Genomic DNA, 23,820 nt, shown 5'->3' with positions numbered 1-23,820 from the left:
ATAGAACCTTTGACCCCCTGCCTCGGGAAGAGGGGGGAGGATTAGTCATTATTAACTTCACTGAGTCGTTTGCTTTTTCTCTCCCTGGGGATGACAGTAAACTTTTCTTCAGTGTCCCAGAGACAGGGTTGAGAATCCTCATCTTGGGGCCCTTGGGACTTCCTTTGCAGTTCCAAAGCCAGTGTCTGTGATGGGTCCTCTCTGGGGACCCAGGATCCTTTAGCTGCTCAGCTCCACCTAGGAAGTTGGGGGGTCTGGTCTTATTAGGAATGCCCTGTTAGTGCAGGACACCACTGTTTTCCTCAAATGTTCTATGGAGTGAGGGAACGCATCCTTCCTTCCAGCTGGAACATTGGAGCAGGAGAGATATGGGACACTGCCTTGGGGAGTACCTGAAACCCCAGCCAAGTTGGGACCCAGGTATGGGCTGTGTCTTCCTCTCAGGCTTTGCCTCCCCTGCTAACTCTACCTTCCTTGGAAGATGCCTGAATGTTCTAGTCTCTTCAAAGGTGTGTATGTAGTAGCAGATAACAGCAGGAATAGCCTTTAGAACATAGAATGTGGGAGCTGGAAGGGTCTGTAGAGCTAGGAGCCCCCCTAGAATTCAACTAATTGTACAATTTAGAGTAGGGAAGGATTTTGTTGTTTCAATAATGATTGTCAATAGTGGGGTCACTCTTTGTGACGCCATTTTGGGATTTTCTTGACAGAGATACTGGAGTGGTTTGTCGTATCCTTCTCCATCTCATTTTACAGATGAGGAAACAGAGGCAAACAGGGTGAAGTGACTTGCCCAGCGTCACACAGATAGTGTCTGAGGTCAAATTTGAATCCAGAGTCAGTCTTCCTGACTCCAGGCCCAAACTATTCACTGCACCACCTAGCAACCCAGGGAAGGATTTTAGTGGCTAGCTAGTCTGACCCAAACTGAAAGGAGTCTCTATTCTAACTTGATGAATGGTCTCTGGTGAATGAGGAGCACCCATCACCTCCTCAGGTGGTCCATTTCACTTTTAGAGAGCTGTAATTATTGGGTAGCTAGGTAGCACCGTAGTGCACCAAGTACCTGGCTTGGAGTCAGGAAGACCTGAGTTCAAATCCAGCCTGTGTGACCCTGGGCAAGTCACTTCACCCTGTTTACCTCAGTTTCCTCATCTGTAAAATGAGCTGGAGAAGGAAATGGCAAAGTACTTCAGTATCTCTGCCCAGAAAATCTTAAATGGGGTCAAGAAGAGTCAAACACAATTGAACAATTGAACAATTGTTAGGAAGACATTCCTCCTCACATCAAAGCTAAGTTTGCTTCTTTGCAATGACCTCATTTTATGGGGAAGGAAACTGAGCCCAAGACAAAAGAAATGATTTGTTCAAGGTCACTCAGTATATGGTACAGTTGACCTACAACCCTGGCACCTTCTCCTGTGCTATGGCAGATCCTGCTGTACCCTCCCCTCTTTTAGACAGACTGTCTGATCTCAGCGTTCCTAGACCTCACCCCTCTAGCATCACTTCCTTTGCAGTGTGTCCTCTATCTGGGCCAGAGAACAGGTTCTAATCCTAGTTACCAGCCAGGTGACCTTGGTCCAGACCTTTCTTCCTCTCCCCCTTGGCAGAGGTGTTATGAGGAAAGAGCTCTGTGGCATGTTATGTAATAAACACGAGCTGTTATTATTGATGACTGCTAGGGACCCCATCTGGAGTGGCGCCCTCCCCTTAGAAGCTCTGTGGTTGCTAGGATGTGAAGAAATACGGTGTAGCATCCTGCCTCCTCCCTCCCTCCTGTTCCCAAGGCTGCTGCTGAAATGAGTACAATTTTTTGAGCCCCAGTCCCTGAGTCCTCTTTTCTCTGCTTGGTCTTGGGGACATCGGGAGCCTGCTGGTCCCTCTATCAGTAGGATGAATAAGAAAGGGTCCAGGAAGCAGGACGTCCACTTGCTGCTTGATCTGGAGCAAGGATCAGCCCATCTCCCTAGGGGATCTCTGCGGAATGGGGTGCCCTGTTCTACTGCCCAAGTGAGTGCCGGGCCCAGATGGGGGTAGGGCACTGAACTGTTAACAATGGGCAAAAAAGTCCTGAAGGGCTGCCTGGGCTGATCCTCCAGATGCCCTTCTTAACTCACTGACACCCAGGGTCATCTGGCATGGACATCTTAACCAGGCTCTGCCTGGAGAAGGGAGGGAGGGTTCTGCCAAGAGGCTATGGAAAGAATACCAGCGCAAGAGTTAGGAGATCTGGATTCAGGTGTGTGATCTTGACCAAGTCATTTGTTGTTGATCAATCTCAGTTTCTCTTTCTGTAAAATTAGAGCATTGGTCCAGGTGATCAATAAGGTGCTAGTCTCCAGCCATGGTGTGTTAAAGAGTGTGTGTGCTGGGCTGGGCTGGGGATGGTTCTATGTCTCGAGCAGTGAAGGGCCAGTTAGTAGGGACCTCCCAGATCCCATACCTTCCAAAAGATAGTGTGATGGCAATTTCTTTACTCAGCAAACAAGAGGGGAGTTTTTTAGGTACCTTACTAAAACTTATCTAATCTCTCAGCCTCTCTGCAGAACCCCAGAACTATCTGAAGGCTTAGATATACCCACCTGTACCCCCACCTCCTCCCCTTTAGCCCAACCTGTCAGAGAGAAAAACAGAGGAAGGGAGTGTGATTTGCACAAAATTTGAATTCTCTATGATTGACAGCCCTCAGGACCCTGAACCGAAGCCTGATTGGGTACTGACTTTGAAAATTTAACACCTTACCCTCCTTTTCTCCTCAACCCTGGAGAGAATCTAGCAGGGTCTGTAGTGGGGGTTGGGATGTCCATGGCCAGGGAGGGGTCTGGAGATCCCTTTCTCACATGAAACCCAACAAGTTAGAAAGGCCAGAGAGTGGGGAGGGCTGTTGGAGAGGTACTGGTAAGAGAGAATGAGACATTATTGTGAAGGATGTCGGAGAAGTTGTGGACTAGGGATGGGGAGAAGACAGAAGGGAGGGATCAGCATGAGATGAACCAGGAACTGAAGGAGGTAAAGGAGTTTGTTGTTGAGCCATGATCAGGGATCAAGTGAGATAACTGTAAAGTGCCTGGTATAGTGCCTGGCACATAGTATATGCTGCAGAATTTTAGCTGTCGCCATCACCACGATCATAATCAGAAGATGGAAGGGGGGAGGGAAGGACCAGAAGAAGGCAAATGTCCTGATTTTCAAAAGGTGGAGAGGCTACAAACTGTATCCTGAAGAATTTGGATTTAATTCCTGGCAAAATTCTAGAAAATGTTCTTAAAAGGATGATAGGAGGCCATCTGGGAAAGGAAGCAAAGATCACTAAAGGCAGCCTGGCTTCATCCACTCAGCCCCCTAGGCAAAAAGACCTCTGGCCACCTTCATCTCTAAGCATCATCCCATTAGAATGTAATCTTTTTGAAGAAAGGAATTGTCTCACTTTCTTTAAATCCCATAATAAAGACCTTTAAAAAAATTCATTCATCCATCAAAAGCAGGTCATACCAAAATCTGATTTCCCTTTTTGGCAGGCATTTTAGTCTGATAAATCAGAAATGCTATAGCTATAACTTACCTAGATCTCAGCAAAATATTTGAAAGTCTCTCATGCTGTCCTGATGACCAAGATAGTAGATACTGGCAGGATCACAGTACAGTTAGGGGAATTTGGAAATGATTGAAGGGCCAGTCCCAAAGAATAGTTGATTTCAACTCAAAAAGGGGTCTCCAGTAGAGTGCCCCAGGGATCTATGCTTGCCCCTGGGGCTGTTTCCTGTCTTTATCAGTGACTAGGATAAAGATGCAGATGGTGGGCTCATCAGATTTGCTGAAGACACAAAGCTGGGAGGGAGAGTTTAGAACACTGGCAGACAGGGTAGATAGGTCAAAAGATATCTCCAGGACAGAGGCAAACTAAGATGAAAAAGAATTTTTTGGGGGAGTGGAGAACGTAAAATTTGCCTTATTATAAGAAAATGTAGTAGGACTAAATGGAAAGCCCTACACTTAGGGTCAACAAATCAGCTTCATCCATAGAATATTGGAAAATATGTGGAGAACAGTTGATCTAAAGATCTGAGCCCAAATTGAACTTAAAACCCAACTGGAACAGTTTGCCAGGGGTTGTGCCAGGTAGATTTAGGCTTAATGTAAGGAGAAACTGCCTCATAATTGGAGCCATTCCAAAATGGCATGAGCTGCCTTGGGAGGTAATGGGTTTTTCATCACTTGAGGTCTTCTAGCAAAAGATGGGAATAACCACTTACTTGTTGGAGGTTCTTGGCCATGTCCAGGTTGCACTAAATGGCCTTCTAGTTTTTGGAGATCTGGGGAAGATGAGTGAGGAGTCAAGAGCTAGAGGATTTAAGAGTTGGGAGAGGGATGACTGGAAGAGTTGAGGACTTGGGAGAGAAATGAAGTGACTGGGAGGAGTTGGGGGGAGGGGTTCCCTAATAGCTCCCAGGGAGTAAAGGGCTGGAAGAGATAACTTTGGAGGGCTAAGGGGTGAGGAAAGTTATTAGGGGAGGAGTAGGGTTTTGAGGGGTGCCTTCTCTCAGCTCCCAGACAGCAGCTCCATTGTTTGAGGCTCTATAGTTAGCAGGCAGTAGGAGGGTGGGTGGGAGGGAGGGGCTGGCACAGCTGGCACTGGGGGTGGGGCTGGGCACAGTAGTACAGGCTGCATCTCTAGCTCAAATCATGCCCCCCAGGAGTGGCAGCAAGAGGAGGAGGCCAACCCCATCTTCATCCCATGCTCCCATCCCTCCTCTCTAGACTCCAGGGGCAACTATTTCCGAGATCAGAAAACCAAGATCGGTGAGAAGTTGGTGAGAGGGACATGGGTCATCCCTTTAGAGGTGCTAGGGGTCATTTCACTCATACCCCTGCCTCCAGGGAAGACTTCTAATTCATCCTGCTTCTCTATCCAGCCATGCATACACACCTGGCAGTGGGAAATGTTTTCTTAAATCCAATCCCAATTCCTCGAACTTCACACTTTTTCCTCATATTTGAACAACTATACTCTGATATTATTTCCTAACATGTTTTTAAGTTGAAAGACAATGATTATTAATTCCCCTTTTCTTCCCTCTCACTGAATGAATGCCCAAGGTTCTCCCTCATTTTAGATACAGAACAAGAGTCGGGGAGGGGGGAGTGGAGAAGAGGTGCTCACTGAAGACCCTCCTCCCAACAGACTTTGTGCTTGTATGGGGGGAAAAGCTGTGGCTCCCCGGAAGGGGGGCCCTGGCGGGTCTCACTAGGACTGAACGGCAAAGGCTTCAGCATCACAAATGGCGGCAGAAGTTCCATAGGAATCTTCAGGCAGCTGGGCTGCTTTTGGAGGAGGTGAGGACAGGTCTGCTGGGAAGGGACCTGAAAGCAGTGCATGAGCACGTGTCCTTTCCTTTCCGGTCTTCTCCCTGGAAATGCACCCAGCCAAGGTGCCCAGTGAGTCATTGAGTGCCATCTTGATCTCCTTTTCTGGGACCCCTAGTTCCTTCCTCTGAAGGATGAGTTGACTGGACTGAATTGTCTAAGGATCTTTGCAGTTCCGATGTTCTAAGCAGAGCTCTGACTGGGTTAAAACCTGACTGCCAGGGTGCCAGCATGGTGGGGCACACTTCCTCTCTACGCTAATCCTCTGCATTGCTCCGTGCTATTAGGGTACTAGCCCTCTCGCCCCATCAGCAGGAGCCATCTGTTGTCCCCCAGGGGCTACCCAGTTTGACAGCATCAGACTTTTGGATATTTTCCCAACTCCAACTGAATTTGTGCCCAATGCCATAATTCCTACTTGTGACCCTAGTTCTGAGGACCCTTCCTCCCATCTCCCATGCAAGGTTCCCAGATTCTGGGATCTTTCCTCCTTCAGTATCTCCATGGCTCCCAGCTGTTAGGTCAGAGTATGTATGTGTGAGTGGATGGATAGGCAGGTGTTTGTCCTGACCTCTGGTTGTGGGTTGGGATGTCTGAGCCTCTCTGACCTTCACTGTGTATTTAGGAGGAGACCCCTGGGGAGCAGAGGGTAGTGCACTACCTGAAGCTGAGCGCCCCCTGGGAAGTGCTGATTTACTATGCCGAGGACCTGTGCATGCGGGCACCCCTGCAGGTGGGCAGTGGGTGTGGGCATGGACACGGGCAGGATTGGGGTCTCAAAAGCAACTAAACTGCTGAATGTCAGCTCCCTGCACTGGATGTGAGGGTGGCTGCAGGAGAGCAGGACCGAAGAGCCCTGCCTCCACTGCGTGCTGGGGGCTAGTGAGAGGGACCAGAAGAGGCTCTCCACAGGTCCAGCCCAACCCAGATACCGATGGCTCAGCTGAGATTCTGCGTCAGCTCCACCTCCCCAACCCCTTGCAACAACACGTACCCAACAAGCCCCTGGACTTCTATACCTGTGCCTTCCGAAGGTCCAAGCTCAGCAAGTGAGTAGCGAACCCTGCCCCAAAGCTCCCCTTCCAAGCACTGTCTCCCAGCCCCACCCCACCTCCCATCCCTTCAAGAACCTTGCAGCAGAAGAGTCAAAGCCATATCATCTCAGGCCAGGAAGGCACCTGAGAGAGCAACTCTTCCAACCAGCACCAGCCTGATGCCAAGCACCCCATGGTGGCTAATCTAGCAGGAAGCTCTGCATGCAATCGGTGCCTGGTAAATGTCTGTTCCATTAAATGGGATCCAGGTTCCACTTGTACCCTGTCATTGATAGTGAGCTCATTCATTATCAGCTCTGAGGGTTGGGAACTTATTCCTTCTGTTGAGCTGTGAACCCTCCCCCTGCCAATTCAGTGGGATTCAGTTCAGCAGACCTTTAGGAAACACCTGTTCTGGGCCAGACACTGGGCTGGGAGGTGAGGGTACAGACAAAATGAAATGGAATCCCTGCCTGCTTTTCCTCTAGCTTCCAGTGCTCCTCCCACCCCACCCCCCTTTCACTTTCATGTTTGTCTTTGGATCCTCAGTGCCTGACACATAGTAGGTGCTTAATAAAAGCTTATCATTTGTTTAATTGTTTCTATTGAGGAAGAGGGTGGTAAATATAACATGTACAAAGATCAATTAAAACAAAGGATAATACCAAGTAATTCTGAAAGGGACAGAAGTCTAACAATTAGGGGGATCAGGAGAAGACTGGGTAAGAAAGGTCACATGAGCTGTGCTTTGAAGAAAGATAAAGATTCTGTGACTGGGACAGCAAGAGGGTGCAGTGGAGATAGCGTTGGGCCTGAAGTCAAGAAGATTCCTCTTCCTGAGTTCAAATCTAGCTTCAGATACTTACCAGCTGTGTGACCCTGGGCAGGTCACTTCACCCTGTTTGCCTCAATTTACTCATTTGTAAAATGAGCTGGAGAAGGAAATGGCAAACCACACCAGTATCTTTGCCAAGAAAACCCCAAACGGGGTCTCAGAGTCAGATACGGGTGCAAATGACCGAACAACAAGGATTCTGTGAGCTGAGGTAGGAATGCATTCCAGACATGAGAGAGTACCTGTACAAAGATGTAGAGGTAGTCAATGGAGTGTTACATATGAAAAACTGGAAAAGTCACCTAGTTTAACTGGAGTGGAGAGAGTGAAGGAATCTATGCTTCTGTTTGCCAAGATGGGTACCTTGGCCGCCACCTCTAGCTTGGGTCATCTTTGGTTGGTGTGAGTTTTTCTGCCTGATTCTAGCCCTGGTTACTATGGAGTCTTGACCTTGAGCATCAGGGTTGTGACCTGCCTTGGGTTCTGCCTCCTCTGCAGGTTTCTGGGCAGCGATTCCCCAGATTCCTACTTCTCCAACACCCAGAGACACCGTGTGGTGAGTGACTGCCCTCTAGGAAAAGAGGAATGGAATGGGTGCTGAGATGACCTGAGATGGCCCAGGCCCCTTCCCACTGTACAGCTGGACACAAGGGGTCTCTCTCTCTGCAGGTAGCAGAGATCCTAGCACGTACGGTGTACGGGAAACGGAAACATGCAGAGATGGGCATTGCCCGCCTACTGGCTGAGGGGGTTTATGCAGCTGCCTTCCCACTGCATGAGGTAGAAGCTCCTAGATGAGTCAGGCTTCTCCCTGGGGAAGGGGTCTAGCAGACTTTGGTGCTGGGTAGTGACCACTGACATCAAGTAGGAAGTGCTGTCTAGATGTGAAATGGTGTTACTGATGATTCTGAACTACCCTGCCACACCCACCTGGCTTTCTTCCTTCCCAGGGACCCTTTGAGCTGCCTGGGTATCATGTGCCTGGCGCAGACTTGAACCCTAGACAGTTGCTGTATGCCTACTGGGCGCGCTGGTGCTGTTGGCACAAATACCAGCCTCTAGACCACGTACGCGAGTATTTTGGGGAGAAGGTGGCTATCTACTTTGCCTGGCTAGGTAAGGGGTTCATAGGGTCAGGGGCTAGTTCCTGGATGGGTACTGGTCAGACTCTTGCCATCCTGTTCCCTTCCTTTCTAGGCTTCTACACTGCCTGGCTTCTGCCTGCTGCCATTGTGGGCACCTTGGTCTTCCTCTCAGGACTCTTCACCATGGGCACCAATACCCCTGCGTGAGTGTCCAAGGGCATGCCTGGAGTAGCCTGACTGTGTGTCCAGATAGGCACTTGGGAACTAGAGGGGAGAAGATAGATAAAGGGAGCATTTCAGCCAATCTCAGCTTCTGCCTTCAGAGAGGAGATCTGCACCAGTGGGGGCACCTTCGTCATGTGCCCACTATGTGCTACTTGTGCCACCTGGAACATCTCAGAGATCTGCCCCATGGCCAAGGTGAGCCAGAGAGGTATTGAGGGTTGGGTGGGGAATTTAATCTAGCTGGGCATAGAACCCAACCTTATAGCACCCAGAAATTAGTCTTTCTCCTTTCCAAGCCATTCTCCATACCACTAATAAACTGATATTCTTACTAAAATTGATGTTCCAAAAACATAAGTCCAATTGTGTAACTGCCCTGCTTCCCTTCAGACTGCCTTAGCTTTCCATCTGCCCCACCCTAAATGTACTGTCTCCCCTATTGGATCGTGGAGCTGTTTAAGATCCAGGACTGCACTGTTTTTTCTGTTCTATGTTCATTTCTTATCACAGTGCTTGGCATGAAGTAAACAACCAAGTGCTTTTTTAAAAAATTAATTTTCATTTTTTTCCTCATTCACTCTTCTGCTCAAGAAGCTTGAGTGGCTCTCTATTGCCATGATAAAATAGAATCCTCTCTTTTTGGCATCCCAAGTCCTTTACAGTCTGGATCTAGCTTCTCTTATCAGACTAATTTCCCATTTTCCCATCTCATGCACTGTGCATTCCAACCCAACAACCTGTTCTCCAGAGGACGTGGCATTTCTGACTGGCTCGGTCCTCCATGCCAATATGCGCTCTCCCCTCACCATCTCCTCTTAACGTCCCTGACTCCATTTAAGGATCGGCTAAAGCACCACCTCTTACAAGGGGCCTTTCATGACTCCCCCCAGTGGTTAGTACTTCCTGCCACCTCCCCAAATCACTTGGTAATTTACTTTGCACATATTTTGTATTTCATTATCTGTGTACAAATTGTCTTACAGACTCTAATTATGTTGAGGGCAGGGGCTATTTTCATTTCTGTCCTTGTATCACTACATGTGCCAAGCATGACTGGCATACAATGGGTGCTTAATTAATGTTTGTTGAATTGAATTGGTAGCCTGGTCCCCCAGGATCATGATGTAGTGACCAACACGTTATATTTGGAGTCAGGAGATACAGACTTCAGTAGGCTTTGCACGCAGCAAGGGATAGAGTGCTGAACTTGGAGTTGGGAAGACATGAGTTCAAATCCTACCTAAGACATTTATTAGCTCAGTGCTCCTAGTTTACCTTCCCTTAGACTCAGTTCCCTTACCTGCAGAATGAGGACAATAATAGTGCTTTCCAGCATTGTTGTGAGGATCAAATGACATAATGTGTAAAGTATTTGGTAAGCTTTGAAGTGCTATATAAATGCCAGCTATCATCGTCGTCATCATCATCTTCATCATCATCATCTTCATCATTGGTGTTATTATTGGTTACTAGCTGTGTGACCCTTGGCAAGGTCTTTCCCCTTTATCTGAAAATGAGAGGGTTGACCCAGATGACCACTAAGGTCCCTTTTGGCTCTAGAACTAAAATTCGGTGATCAATAATTCTAGGGTCCCAGGCCCACTCCAGCTCCCTTGTTCTTTCTTCCCCCTTTAGCTGGGCTACCTCTTTGACAATCCAGGGACTGTCTTCTTCAGCATCTTCATGTCTTTCTGGGCCATGGCCTTCCTAGAGCACTGGAGGCGGAAGAATGCCACGCTGGCCCACCACTGGGACTGCGCAGACTTCCAGGAGGAGGAGGTAGCTTCCCCATCCTTGACCCCCACACTGGGCTCCTGCCCAATCTCTCGTTGGCATTTAGTTAGTCAGGGCCACCCTGGCCCAGGATGGCCAGGTCCCCATTTTTCCATTTCTTAGGAGTCCTGTATTCTAGATATCCCATTTCTTCCAATTCTTGATAGTTTCCAATGATCAGTTTACAAAGATTTACCAAAGCCTACTATGCTAAGACTCTGGGCTAGGAACTGTGGGAGATTCAGAGAGGGGGAACAGTGTGGCATAGTAACTCAGAGGATCTGGAGAATCTCCTTATTTCTACTTAATAGCTGTTTCCCTTATATTCTCCAGGACTTAGTAAAGTGAAAGGATTGGAGTAACTCGACTCCAGATCCCTTTCACTTCTAATTCCTATATTCCTAAGCAGTAGATACAATCTTTGGCCTCAAGAAACCCATATTGGGGGAGACCAGTTGAAGACATAAGAAAAGTTAAATAAAATAGTCTGAAATCAACAAACAAATAAATAATATGGCTAAGATCCAGTCATAGAATCAAAAGACCCTCCATGGTCAACATCCAAATGAAATCGACCAACAGTCTGTAGTACTGAAAAAATATCTGTCTTGTGGACTTGCTTCTGAATATGGAGAGGTTTATGATGGCAATTCAGGACCAGATCATTGCCACCAAAAATTAAAGAAAGGTTCTTCTTAAGGAGACTAGTCTCCATATTCAGTATCAATTATGCAAGGAGAATTGAAACATGTCATCACCACTGCAGTAAAAATTTAGCACTAATGAATATGTAAGAAGACTTGTTCAGGCAGCTAGAATTATGCCTCAGAAGTCTGCTCTCTTTCATGGATGGGCGACAAATACAGACCTCAATATAGCCTGGAGAACTGAGCTAATGAACCATACTGAAACCAGAGAGTTCAAACACAAACAGAACTGCTCATCCCAATCACCCTGACATAACATTACTCCACAAAAGACACAAGAATGGTGTTTTTAGTAGATGTTGCTAATCCAATTACTCATCATATCCAAGATACCTGGAAAGAAAAGCTTTCAAAATATGTAGAAGTAAATGATGACACTCCTTTGGAATGGACTCCATCATGCCCCCAGATTGGGTACCTTAACATCCCCTTCTTCTTCCTTTTGTGTGTTATCACCCTCCTCATTGGGTTATAAGCTCCTTGAGGGCAGGGATTCTCTTTTTCATATTTATGTATCCAATTCTTAGCACAGTGCTTGGTACATAGTAGGTGCTTACTAAATGTTGATTGGCTAACTGACTGAATGCATTAATGGGATAAGGTACCTACCACATCTATTGTTCTGACTGCTATTGGAGTTGTCTCAAGGATGCTTGCAGGAAGCCTGCGATTGTTTTTCATCCTACGACTTTGATTCACTTACAAAGCTGTCCTTTTTATCCACTTGTACAATATTAAAGAATATTAATGGGAGAGCCACTTGTCCTAGGACCTTTTTCTCTCTGGATCTCACTGAAAATGAAAGGAAAAGATAATAACAATGACAGCAATAATAATAATAACAATAAAATAATACCCCTCTAAAAAAGTCAACCTCACATCCATGTCCTGAGTCAGGGACAATAGCAAGGTAAGGGAAGGTCAGCCAGGGTGATGTACATTAAGCACTGTGTGCCAAGTCAAGTTAACAAGCATTCACTAAGCCCCTACTATGTGGCAGGCATTGTTCTTTGTGATGGGGATACAAAGTATGTAAAAGACAGTCCCTGCTCTCAGAGAGCTTCCAGTCTAATGGGGGAAATGACATGCCAATAGTTATGTACAAATTGGACCATGGTAGCTGTGAAGGCTTGGCAGAAATCTGAATGTTGGCCAACTGAGATCTGGTGATACCACTGATTGGGTTCACACCTGGCTAATGTGATGTAATTGCTCCTATGAAGCTAAGAAATGGACAGAATGGCCTAAGGCTACAGATTGGCTTCTCTAAAACCCCTCACAATGATCAGCTGAGTAAATGGTGGCCATTCAAGATGGCAAGACACATGATCAAATCAGAGAAATGTTGGATCTGCTCTATCATGAATGAACACATGTTCCCATTATATATGACAGTGTAACAGCATTCCAGTATCCATGTACAACAATATGTGTTTTGACCATTGCCAGTAAGAACCAGAGGAAGATGAGTAGAGTGATCTAGGAATCCTCCTAACAATGTGGGTCAAATACCACTGTGGGCAGAACTGATTTAAGAAAACTATTAGAGATCTGCAGAAAGATGCTGAAAGAATATATCAGTAACTAATTGGTATGTGCCATAGGAAATGTGAACACCATCTTACCCAATTAAAGACGTCCCAAAAGAGGCAAGTAGAATGGAATCCAGAAAGAAGAGTATATCAGAAGTTTCCGACATCCTTAATTAAAAGCAAAAGACCCAAAATTAAGACAACACAAGAATTCAAACCATTGCAAAGAACCAAATAAACAATTAAATATCCATCAAAAACTTGATCACAGATTCTCAAAGGAGAGAGACCTCTTGAAGAAAAATCTTGGCTATCTATAAGGTCACAGAACAAAAACATGTCAGATCAAATAAGAAATAGAAAACATTCCCACCATCAATATGATAAATGACAGGACAGTCATGGCAAGGAATGTTGTAACCAGATCTTCTAGTGTCTCTGCAAAATGGGAAGAGAAGAAAGTATTGGAACAGTAGCATCATTCTAGGCAGAAATTGTTACTCATGATTGCCCAGGTGTTACACTGACACATGGAAATCTGAGAATGACATTTTAAAAGGTGTTACCCATACCAAACATTTATAATCTCCAAACTCCATAGAATGTAAAACTTTCAAAATATAGAGACCCAGAAAGAAGAAATCAAAACCATGTGGGGACAGGAAGGGTGCAGATCAACCCCATCATCTGACCTGTTGCTGGAGTTGTCCCAGGAATCTACCAAAGATGATTTACATACCAATCCTCTTATTGAATTTTATTCACCTGAACCACAGTTTGAAAAACCTAAACTATAAAAGAGTAATAACAAAACAGCAGCTTGTCCTTGGGCTAGTTCTATCTGAACTGCATCAGAAAGGATGAAAACAAAATCATGGTAGCAATAAGAAGAATCATGGGACCACAGATTTAGAGCTAGAGAGGTCCAGTGATTTGTACATACAGTAAGTGGCAGTCACGATTTGAATCTAGACTTTCTTAGCTAGTGGCAACATGGACAGAGCACTGAGCCTGAAGGCAGGAAGACCAGGGTTCAAATCTGCCTCAGACACCTACTAGCTTTGTGATGCTGGCAAGTTACTTAACCTCTGCCTCAGTTTCCTCAACTGTAAAATGGGAATAACAACAGCACCTATTTTGCAGGGTTGTTCTTCCAGGGTTGTTGCGAGGATCAAATGAGATGATATTTGTAAAAATGAGTTAGCGCAGTGCCTGGCACATAGGAGGTACTATGTAAATACTTATTCCCTTCTTTTGCTTCCCTTTGGACTCCAAATCCTGTGCTGTTTGTGTTTTTGTCTATTCTTGAAATGGGTTGGTTTTTAATACTAAATAGGGTTATTATAGGAGATCAGAGAAGGCATCCTGCAGGAAGATGGGAGGTTTTGGACATGGAAGGATGTTCCAATTGGAGATGGAGGAAATAGTAAGAGCACCAGTTCCCAGTGTTGTCAGGGCTCTTAGCCTCAAACCCCCCAGTTTGCCCTCAGTTTGTCTTTTCTCCTTCCATGTTGGCCATCCCTTGGTCATTCAGGATGTCAAGCCAGTCAGCTAATCCTTGCCCTGTTCTCTATCTTTGGCAGGAACGTCCCCGTCCGGAGTTTGCAGCTATGGCACCTCAGATGGCTCAGAACCCTGTAACTGGACTAAAGGAGCCTTACTTCCCCCCTAGGGCCCGCCTCTCCCGCATGGTCACTGGATCTATGGCCATTCTTGTCATGGTGAGGAGCTGGGAGGTAGGAGAAAGGCATAGGATTATGTCAGCCTGGGAAGGGCCAGAGATGGAAGGATGGAAGGAGAAGGATCTGAGGCCTAGCCAACAAGTGAACAGGGTGATAGGCAGCCTTTCCTGGGGTAGTGCCCCAGGCCAAATCTGAACAGGTTATTTCCTGCCACTTATTATCCCGTGCTTCTGACCCACAGCTGTGTGTGGTGATGATCTTCCTGGTATCTGTCATCATGTACCGTGGTATTATCAGTATTGTGATGTTCCATACAGGCAACCCTGTGCTCATGACCCAGGTAAGTACTGTTGCAGGACAGAGGAGAGAAAGGCACAGGGGAGAGGGTGGCGCTGTCCCTCTCTTTTCTCTTCCTCTTGTTTCCACAACCAGCCTCCAGGCAGATGATCTAATGGAAAAATTGAAGACCTGAAGTCCTGGCTGTGCCCCTTCCTTCCTGGGTAACCTTGGGCGAGTAATTTCTCTTCTCTGGCCCTCAGGTTACTCCTTTGCTGGATGCAACAATCTTACAAGTTCCCATTCATGCCTGATTAGTCTCTATAAAGGGCCCTCCCAGCTCTGACATCCTGTGTTCTAAGTCCCCTCCCATCTCTGACATCCTGTGTTCTAAGGGCCCTCCCAGCTGTGACATCCTGGGTTCTAAGGGCCCTCCCAGCTTTGACATCCTGTGTTCTAAGGGCCCTCCCAGTTCTGATATACTGTGTTCTAAGGGCCCTCCCAGCCCTGATATTATGTTTTAAGTTCCCTGTCACCTATTCCATGGTAACTCTGGGGAGGAACCTCCCTGAGTCCTGGTCCCCTAGTGTTTGGTGGACTCTGCACATGAACTCCTGGAGGGAGATGAGCATTCATGGAGGTGTGGGCTGTGTGGGTGGGCCCTGGGCAGGGAGGGGCAGGCAGTCCCAGGTAACCAAGCAATGACTGCTTTGCAGGCTGGCAACATTGCCAATATCAGCAGTACCTTCCTCAACCTGGTGCTGATTCTCCTGATGGGAAAGGTGTACACCTCACTCGCAGAGCAGCTCACCAAATGGGGTCAGTAAGGCTGGGGCAGGGCCAGAGTGGGGTTCAGGGGAGTCTGATGGCATTTGTCCAATGTGATCACAAAGCATGTCAGCCAGATGTGTACAGTCTCAGAACTGGAAGACCTTCTAGACTGTACCTGAATACGAATGCACCTGACAAAAGAAGAGCAAGTTTTGCCTGAAGTCTTCTAGTAAGGTCAAGGGACCTGAGTTCAAATCTTGGTTCTGTGTGACTTTGGGCAAGTCACTTCACTTATCTGAGTTTCAGTTTTCTCATCTGTAAAATGAGGGAGTTGGAGTAGATTATTTTCAAGATTTCTTCTAACTCTGAATCTGTGATCTTATGAATTTTGATTTTGTCCTATTTGAGAACTCCCAGAATGGGAGCTCCCTTCACCAAAGCAGATTGCATCCCCTCCTGTGACTTAGTAGCTAAGCCCTATAGAGTAGTCTAAGGTTCACTGAAGTTAGAGTCAGAGGTAGGATGTGAACCTTGGTGTTACTTGATTCCCTTTGGCCAAATAGCAATTCTACATCAATCTCCCAAGGCAGTTTATTCATAACACATTAGGATGGCTCTAATTGTTAGAAAGAGCTAACGCTCTAAATTTTGCCTTCCTTAAAGCTAAGTCTACCTTTCTGCAGTTTCTACCCATCCTTCCTAGTTCTGCTCCCTGGGGTTAAGCAGAACAAAGTTTGTCTCTCCTGCACAAAACCTGCCTTTCAGATACTTGAAGACAGACCTCATGTCTCCTTCAAGTCTTCTCTAGGCTAAACAATTCAAGTTCTTTCAACCAGGACACAATTGGTATAGTTTTTAATTTCTTCAAATTTATTTTATTATTTTCAATTCTGAAATTTCTCCCCCTGCTTCTTCGAATTCCCTGCCTGTTGAAAAAAGTAAGAAAAACAAACCCCCTTATAAATATGAATAGTTGTGCAAAACAAATTCTCACATTAGCCATATCAAAGAAAAAGAAAATGTTTCAGTTTATACTCTGAGTTCATCTCTTCTCCATCTAGAGATTGATAGCATGTTTCACCTCTGGAATTACGGTGGATCCTTGTGTTGGTCAAAGTTCTTAAGTCTTTCAGAGTTGATTATTGTGTGGGATGGCTCAGGTCGCTACTTAAATCAATTACTCAGAGGCCTCTCAAAGTGATGACAGAAAGTTTATTTATTTGATTCTCGAGAAGCGGGACAATCCTACACCAGTTCACCTGGAGTAGGAAAGACAAAGACAAAGAAAAGGCAGTGATTTATATAGACCCTAACGCAAGTCCCTCCTCCCCACTGACCATTATCCTCATTAGCTGAGAATATGATCTTACATTCTAGACATGAAATCTAACCAATCCCTTTTGAAATGAAGACATCAAGGAATTATGCAAGTTTTATCCAATCATTGAGACCCTAATACACTACACAGTTTTATATCCTTATATGGAACTATTCTATTCTAAAAATATTGTAACCTTGAGCCTCTAGGTCTTACCTCACCCCTGGGAGAAGAATTACAATCTGAGAAGTCTTCACTAAACCTATCCCACTCATTATCTTTACAATATGGCTGCTATTGTATACGTTGTTTCTTCAGTTCTGCTCACTTCACTTTGTATCAGTTCATATAAGTCTTCTGAGGATTTTCTGAAGCCATCTCCTTCGTCATTCTTACAACAAAATAGTATTTCAGGTGGCACAGTCTACAGTCCCATCCGCATCATAGTAAACTTTTTCTGGACATGCTCCTTCTTCTTAATGTCCTTGACAAAATAGGATAACCAGAAGTGAACCCAGAACTGCAGATGGGTCCTGACCAGATTGTAGGATTATCAGACCTCATTCCAAATACTACAATCCAATTAATATACCCTAAAATTATTCAGTCAGTCAATCAACAAACATTTATTGCATGCCTACTTTGTGTCAGGCACTGGAGAGGCAGCATTACATGGTAGATAGAGGGCCAGCCTTGGAATCAGGAACATCAGAGTTCAAGTCTGAAATATATTGGAAGAGGAATGGGCTATAGCCTGTATAGTACTGGAGGAAAGAACTAGAATCTATGAAGGGAAGCTATAGAAAGAGCAATATAGGATCCACATGAGGAAAACTTTCTCACATTTAGAGTTGTTCACCAATGGAATGGGCTGCCTTGGGAGCTCCTAAGAATATTGATGTAGAGCCAGAAGGGACCCTAGAGTCTGTGAAGTCCAACTCCTTAATTTGACAGCTAAGGGATTTTAGGCACAGAGGGACTTGTCCAGAGTTGCCCAGCTAGTCATCGTCAGATGAGATTTCTGCCTGTCTCCCTGTGCAAGGCCTCATCTACACCACCTCCCTAATAGCTCCTTCATGGAGGTCTTTGAGTAGAGGGTGATGACCACTTGTTCTGTATGTTATAGATGGGGAAAGGGAGGTTCTAATTCAAGCACAGGTGGAAATGGATGGTCTCTAAAGTCCCCTTCAGCTCTGAGGTTCTGAGACCCAAGGGCAATCTTTGCCTCTCCAGCCATCATACTTGGTACACAGGAGTCCCTAGAGCCCACAGGGTTATGAAATGAGAAGGGAAGGGCAGGCAGTCCTTCTTGAGAGTTCCTGGAGTGGAGAAGGGAAAGCAAGTCAGAAACCCCTTTGGTCAATATTGGGGGCACCAAGAGAAGCTGGAAAGGTGGACTGTGTTAGGGGTGGGCTTGGTCTCTCCCCAGCTGGACCGCTAATTACCTTTAGTTTATTTCCATTCAACAAAATCCTTCCCTACAAATCTCCAGAGATGCACCGGACACAGACTCTTCATGAAGATGCTTTCACTTTCAAAGTCTTCATCTTCCAGTTTGTCAATTTCTACTCTTCTCCCTTCTACGTGGCCTTCTTCAAAGGCAGGTGAGTGGGTGTGGCAGCTGGACCTGAACTTCAAGTGTGGTCTCAGATACTTACTGGCTGTGTGATCCTGGACAAGTCACTTCACTTCTGTTTGTCTCATCTGTAAAATAGGGACAGTAGTAGCACCTGCTTCCCAGGATTGTTCTGAGGATCAAATGAGATATCTGTAAAGCACTTTGGAAACCTTAAAGCACTCTATAAAGGCTAGTGATTATAAGAAATCCTAGAGAGTTTCCTAAGGCATATAAGCCAACTTGCCCAGCTCTGACATCCTATGTTCTAAGTGCCCTCCCAGCTCTGATGTTCTGTGTTCTAAGGCTCCTCCTGGCTTTGGTATTTTGTGTTCTATGATTCCTCCAAGCTCTGATATTCTGTGTTCTAAGGTCCCTGCCAGTTCTGACATTCTATGTTCTAAGAGCTTTTCCAACTTACGTTTTATGAATTCTTGGTCTGTTTGTGAATAGATTTTGGGGTGGTGTTGGCCAGTGAGTCCAACTGGTGGTTTGGGATTTGCAGGTTTGTGGGCTATCCTGGACAATATGGCACATTGCTGGGCATGAGGAACGAGGATGTGAGTACCTCTTGGCCCTGACCTTGCATGCTTCCCCTGACCTCTGCAGCTTCTGGGGAAGGGGTGAGACAGAAGGTAACGAGGAATATTTCCTCTCAACCCAATGTAAACTCTTTGAGGAAAAGAACATTTCACTTTTGCCTTTGTGGCCTCAGAGTTTCCACATTTTGTGCGTTTCAGACCTGTGTTTTAATTAGGTGTGGGGAACTCCATGTTGAGGAAAATCACTCCATCATGGCAGATGAGCACCTGCCTGGAACATTGGGAGGTTCAGTGACTCGTCCAGAGTCATGCAACCAATCAGTGACAGAGGCAGAAACCCAGGTGTTCCACTGGCCCACAGTCCCTCACTTGGGAGGAACATTTAAATGCTTTTGGAATGAATGAATGTGTCTCATACCAAGAGGTATGAGAAGCCAACAACAGTCATCTCCACCTGTGAAATGTGGGAGGATAGCTCGACTCCTGTCCTATGTCCTGAGGGCACAGGGTGATGAGGCTTCTCTCTGGTTCCTGCAGTGTGGACCTGGTGGCTGCCTCATTGAATTAGCTCAACAGTTATTCATCATCATGGTGGGCAAACAGCTGGCCAACAATGTAGAGGAATTTGTCTTGCCGTGAGTTTCCAGTGGGCACTGAGTGGGTCAAAGGGCACCAGCCAGGTGGAGTCTGCAGAGGTGGGGATCTAGCCCTGGGGGTCATCCGGGTTCTTTAGCTCTTCCTTCTTCCCTCTTCCATCCTCCATGTGCTGGACCATCTCTAGTTATCCTAAACTATATCTGGCCAGTGGAGCCAGGTGGCTCTGGAGGAGAGAGTGAGGCTGGTGACATTACACAGCCCTGCCTCACTTCAATCCAATTCACTTGCAAGTCATGGCATCATCTTCCAGATGTTATGGTCCTCTTTGAGAACAAAGGACAAACCACACACAATACTCCATGTCCATAGGAAGATAAAAGCCTGGTGGCAGAAGCGGCAACTGGCAGGCCTCTGGGGAGCCCAAGTGGGGCATGACCCCCAACGCTGGGAGGATGACTATGAACTCATTGAGTGCGAAGGGTTGTTTGAGGAATACCTGGAGATGGGTAAGCTGGGTATACCCCAGGATGCCCCTCCATTGGGTGAGGAGGGATTCGATGGGAGTGACTAGTAGATAGTCAGTTCTCAACAGGGAGTAGGCCCTTGGGACCTGCGCTCCCCAAAACCCAACATCTGCAAGACCAATGAGTTGATCAACAAGCATTTATTACCCTGTGCCAAGCTCCATGCTAGGTACTAGGGAAACTAAGGCAAAAAATGAAAAAGTCCTTGCTTACAAAGAGATTGAGATTTCATTGTACTGAGATTGTACAGTAGAGGGGAGACCTGACCTTTAGCTTCCCGCATGCCCTGTAGTGCTTCAGTTTGGCTTCATCACCATCTTTGTGGCTGCCTTCCCCTTGGCACCCCTCTTTGCACTACTGAACAACTGGGTGGAGATCCGTCTGGACGCCCACAAGTTTGTATGTGAGTATCGGCGGCCTGTGGCCGAGCGGGCCCAGGGCATTGGCGTCTGGCTGCTCATCCTGGAGACTATGGCCCATCTCTCTGTCATTATCAATGTGAGCCAGGTTTGTGGGCAGGGGAGGCAGGGAGCAGGGACTATGAATCGGAAATCAGAAAAGTGGGAATTGGGAATCAGAGCTCTGAGATATGGGGCTCAGAAGCTGAATATTAGAATCAGAGTCTAGAAATCAGGGCTTGGGCATCATGACCTCAGGGCAGATGTTGGAGAACAGTTACTGGTGATCTAAAATTAGGAATCAGGATAGAAGATGGGGGATTGGAGATCAGAGATCAGAAGTAGGAGCTCAAGGACTGGGTAGCTGAGATGAAGAATGAGTGATTGGGAGCTCTAAGATCAGATGAAGAGCTGCAGATCAGATCAAAGCCCAGGAACTAGAGGCTAGGAATCCAAAAGTCGGGGATAAGAGAACAGATCAAGGCTTGGAGATAGGAAATGGGGTCTCAGGGATCAGAAATGGGAAATCAAAGATTGGTTACTAGGTAACAGAGGCTTGGGACTCTACATTGGAGAGTCAGAAAAGGATGAAGCAAGAATGTCCTGGGTCACTGGAAGTTGGGGACCCCAAAAAGATCTCTCCTGTGACCATCTTTTTTGTCCCCCAGGCCTTCCTTATTGCCTTCACCTCAGACTTCCTGCCCCGTCTTCTGTACCAATATGAGCACCACACTCAACTGCAGGGTTATACCAACTTCACCCTGGCTCAGGCACCCCGCACCTACCTGGCCCAGGGCAATCACACCCCCTGCAGGTATGGGTGAGTTACAGGGTGGAGGGGTAGGAGCCAGGGGAAAGGATGCTTATGGTGTGCCCCCTTCCCTCCCCTTCCTGACCCCAGGTACAAAGCCTTCCGGGATGAAACTGGGGATTTTACCCTCTTCTACTGGAAACTGTTGGCTGTGAGATTGGGGTTCATCCTGGCATTTGAGGTAGGTGCATTTGTGTCACAACCCTTGAGCTGAGGGGCTGCCCTTCCCATCATCTTCCTCATCCCCATCCCCAACCACCACCTTCAGGCTTCCACTGGACTGACCAGTCCTGGATGATGATGGTATCAGTGGGATCGAGGAAAAATATTTTAGAATCATAGTATCAGAAATTTAGAGATGGAAGGGCCACCCTCCTCATTTTCAGAAGAGGAAACCAAGGCCCAGAGAAGGGAAGTCATGTCCCAAGGTCACAGACGTTGTGTCAGAGCTGGGGCTAGAATCTCACTGGTCTTCAAATTCCTTATTTATAAAATGAGAAAGTTGGCCTAGGGGGCTTTTGAGGTCCTTTCCTAGATTTATGTCTGTGGCTGCGAATAATAATAATTCCCATTTCTTAACGTATTAAAATTCACAGAGTGCTTTTCTCACCATTATTCAATGAACTCTATAATTGATCATTATTATTTCCATTTTACATATGAGGAAACAGACTCTGGGACTGGACAAAGTGACTTACCCAGGGTTACATAGCAATCGCCAGAATCCAGATCTGAACCCAAGTCTCTCCTGACTCTGAAGTCAGCTCTCTCTCTACTCCTCCCCTCTCTCTCTGCCTTTCCTTGCCAAGCACCTGAGCCCTGACCCATCCCCAGGCAGAGAGCTGCTGGCTCTGTTGGCAGAACCCAGGTTCCCGTGGTCCCTCCTCTGTTCTATACCACGATCGTTCTCTGTGTCTCTCTCATCTCTCTGTCTCTGTGTCCCCCCTACAGCACGTTGTGTTTTTCTTCCTTCGGCTCATAGCCTGGCTGGTGCCTGATGTGCCTGCAGACCTGGCATTGCAAATGAAGCGAGAACGCTACCTGGCCAAGCAGGCCCTGGCTGACAACCAAGATGCCCTCTTCTCAGTGAGGGTCCCCCAGCTCCAGATAGGTCTTTGCCCCACAATGTCCTTGATCTCTAGGATCCCTCTGCCCTTTGGGCATAGATCACAGGAGTTACAGCTGAAAAGAACCATAGAGATCATCTCTGCTAGCCCTCTCATTTTAGAGAAAGGGATAAGGAAAAGGACTTGTCTAAGATCTCACAGGTCAAAAGTAGCCCAGTCTGGGATCTGAACTCAGGGTCTGTGTCTCCAAATCCAACACTCTTTCCACTAGACTTCTTTGTATCCCTGGCAATGGGATCACCTTTAGGGGTAGATAGGACCTGTGAGCCCCCCCCTGCCATTTTACAGATGACATCAGGGGAGTTTGGTGATTTGCCCAAGTGACAACAGGCAGAGTAGGGGATTGTGAAACCAGGAGGCTCCCAATGCAGGCAGCCCCAGCTCTGCCTAGGAAGCTTTCCTAAGGGAGTTTTCCTCTCTTCCCATTATAGCAGGGCACCTGTCCCTTGGACTCCCAGAAGAGGATCCACTGAAATGAAGGAAACCAGTGCCCCAGGAGGGCATTTAACTCCATCGGCCTTGGGAGGGGATGTCAGCGCCTGTGCAAAGTGCAAAAAGAAGTCTCTGGAACCATCTTGAGTTCCCTGATCTTTCCTCATCCCCCATTCCTCCTGATGACCTTTGCATCTTCTCCCCAAGTACTAGACAATTAATAAAAGTTAGTTGAATGAGCGAGTGAATGAATGACCAAGTAAAAGAAATGAATGGATGACCTGTGTCCCAGTGGCTTTTGAGAAAGGGGGCTCCCAGCATTTAGAACTTTCCTGAATTCCCAGAGTTGGAAGTTCTCATGGCCCCTACACTTCCCCACACCCTTTCTGGGTCCTGCTGAGGAACCCAAAGCAGCCCTTGTACCCTCTCCCATCAAGCCCGCATGCCTTTGGTTCACTCTTGGCATGTGCCCCTCTTTGTACAGAGCTACCAATAAATAGTAACTGTGAGCTGGTCTGTGGAACTTCTGTGATGGGGAGAGGTGTAAGAGGAGGAGGAGGCAGTGGGGACATTTAGGTCCCTTCCTTTATTTGGAGTGGATTGTTGTTTAGTCGTTTCAATTGTGTTCAACTCTTTGTCCCATTTGGGGGTTTTCTTGGCAGAGATACTGGAGTGACTTGCCATTTCCTCCTCCAACTCATTTTACTGATGAGGAAACTGAGGACTAAGTGACTTGCCCAGGGTCACACAGCTAGTGTCTGAGGTCAGATTTGAACTCATGAAGATGAGTCTTCCTGACTCCAAGCCTAGTGCTCTATCCACTGAGGCAAATGAAGATGGCCCTGGAAGAGGGGAGCAAGGTTTTAGATATTTTTCCTTCTCACAGGGCCATGACATCTGTCTCAGGAGGGTCGTGCCCTGTGGAACTCATTCCCATTGAGAGAGAGTAACTGACAGGACTCTATCTTGTGACAGGCCACCCTTCACCCCAAGAGTGGGGGCCTGGGAAGAGGGAAGTAAGCAGGGCTGTGAGGTCTGAAATCCTCTGCCTCAAGGCTCCACCTCCTGATCCCTGAAGGGAAAAGGGAAAAAGCATCTAATGATCTAAAACTAGAAAGGACGTTGGAGGTCATCTTGTCCAGTCTTCACATTGTAGAGGAGGGTACAGA

The 23,820-nt window shown here is 46.7% G+C and overlaps 1 protein-coding gene across 1 annotated transcript; it reads left to right on the top strand.

The window, feature by feature from the left end:
• Positions 1–1,384: 1,384 nt before the first annotated feature.
• LOC140507476 (anoctamin-7-like) lies at positions 1,385–23,132 on the top strand. Its single transcript, XM_072615555.1, has 23 exons — positions 1,385–1,441; positions 1,828–2,013; positions 4,698–4,803; positions 5,186–5,337; positions 5,993–6,100; positions 6,280–6,416; positions 7,735–7,792; positions 7,906–8,016; positions 8,187–8,352; positions 8,434–8,524; positions 8,645–8,741; positions 10,182–10,325; positions 14,142–14,279; positions 14,482–14,580; positions 15,233–15,335; positions 18,098–18,209; positions 18,726–18,780; positions 19,300–19,397; positions 19,729–19,865; positions 20,176–20,381; positions 20,950–21,095; positions 21,183–21,273; positions 22,044–23,132. Exons 1-23 carry the CDS (start codon positions 1,385–1,387, stop codon positions 22,386–22,388), a joined length of 2,943 nt encoding a protein of 980 aa, XP_072471656.1. The 3' UTR covers positions 22,389–23,132.
• The last annotated feature ends 688 nt before the right edge of the window (positions 23,133–23,820 follow it).

This window comes from Notamacropus eugenii, chromosome 5, assembly GCF_028372415.1.
Source record: "Notamacropus eugenii isolate mMacEug1 chromosome 5, mMacEug1.pri_v2, whole genome shotgun sequence".
NCBI lineage: Eukaryota > Metazoa > Chordata > Mammalia > Diprotodontia > Macropodidae > Notamacropus > Notamacropus eugenii.
This window is presented reverse-complemented; position numbering and strand designations above follow the sequence as displayed.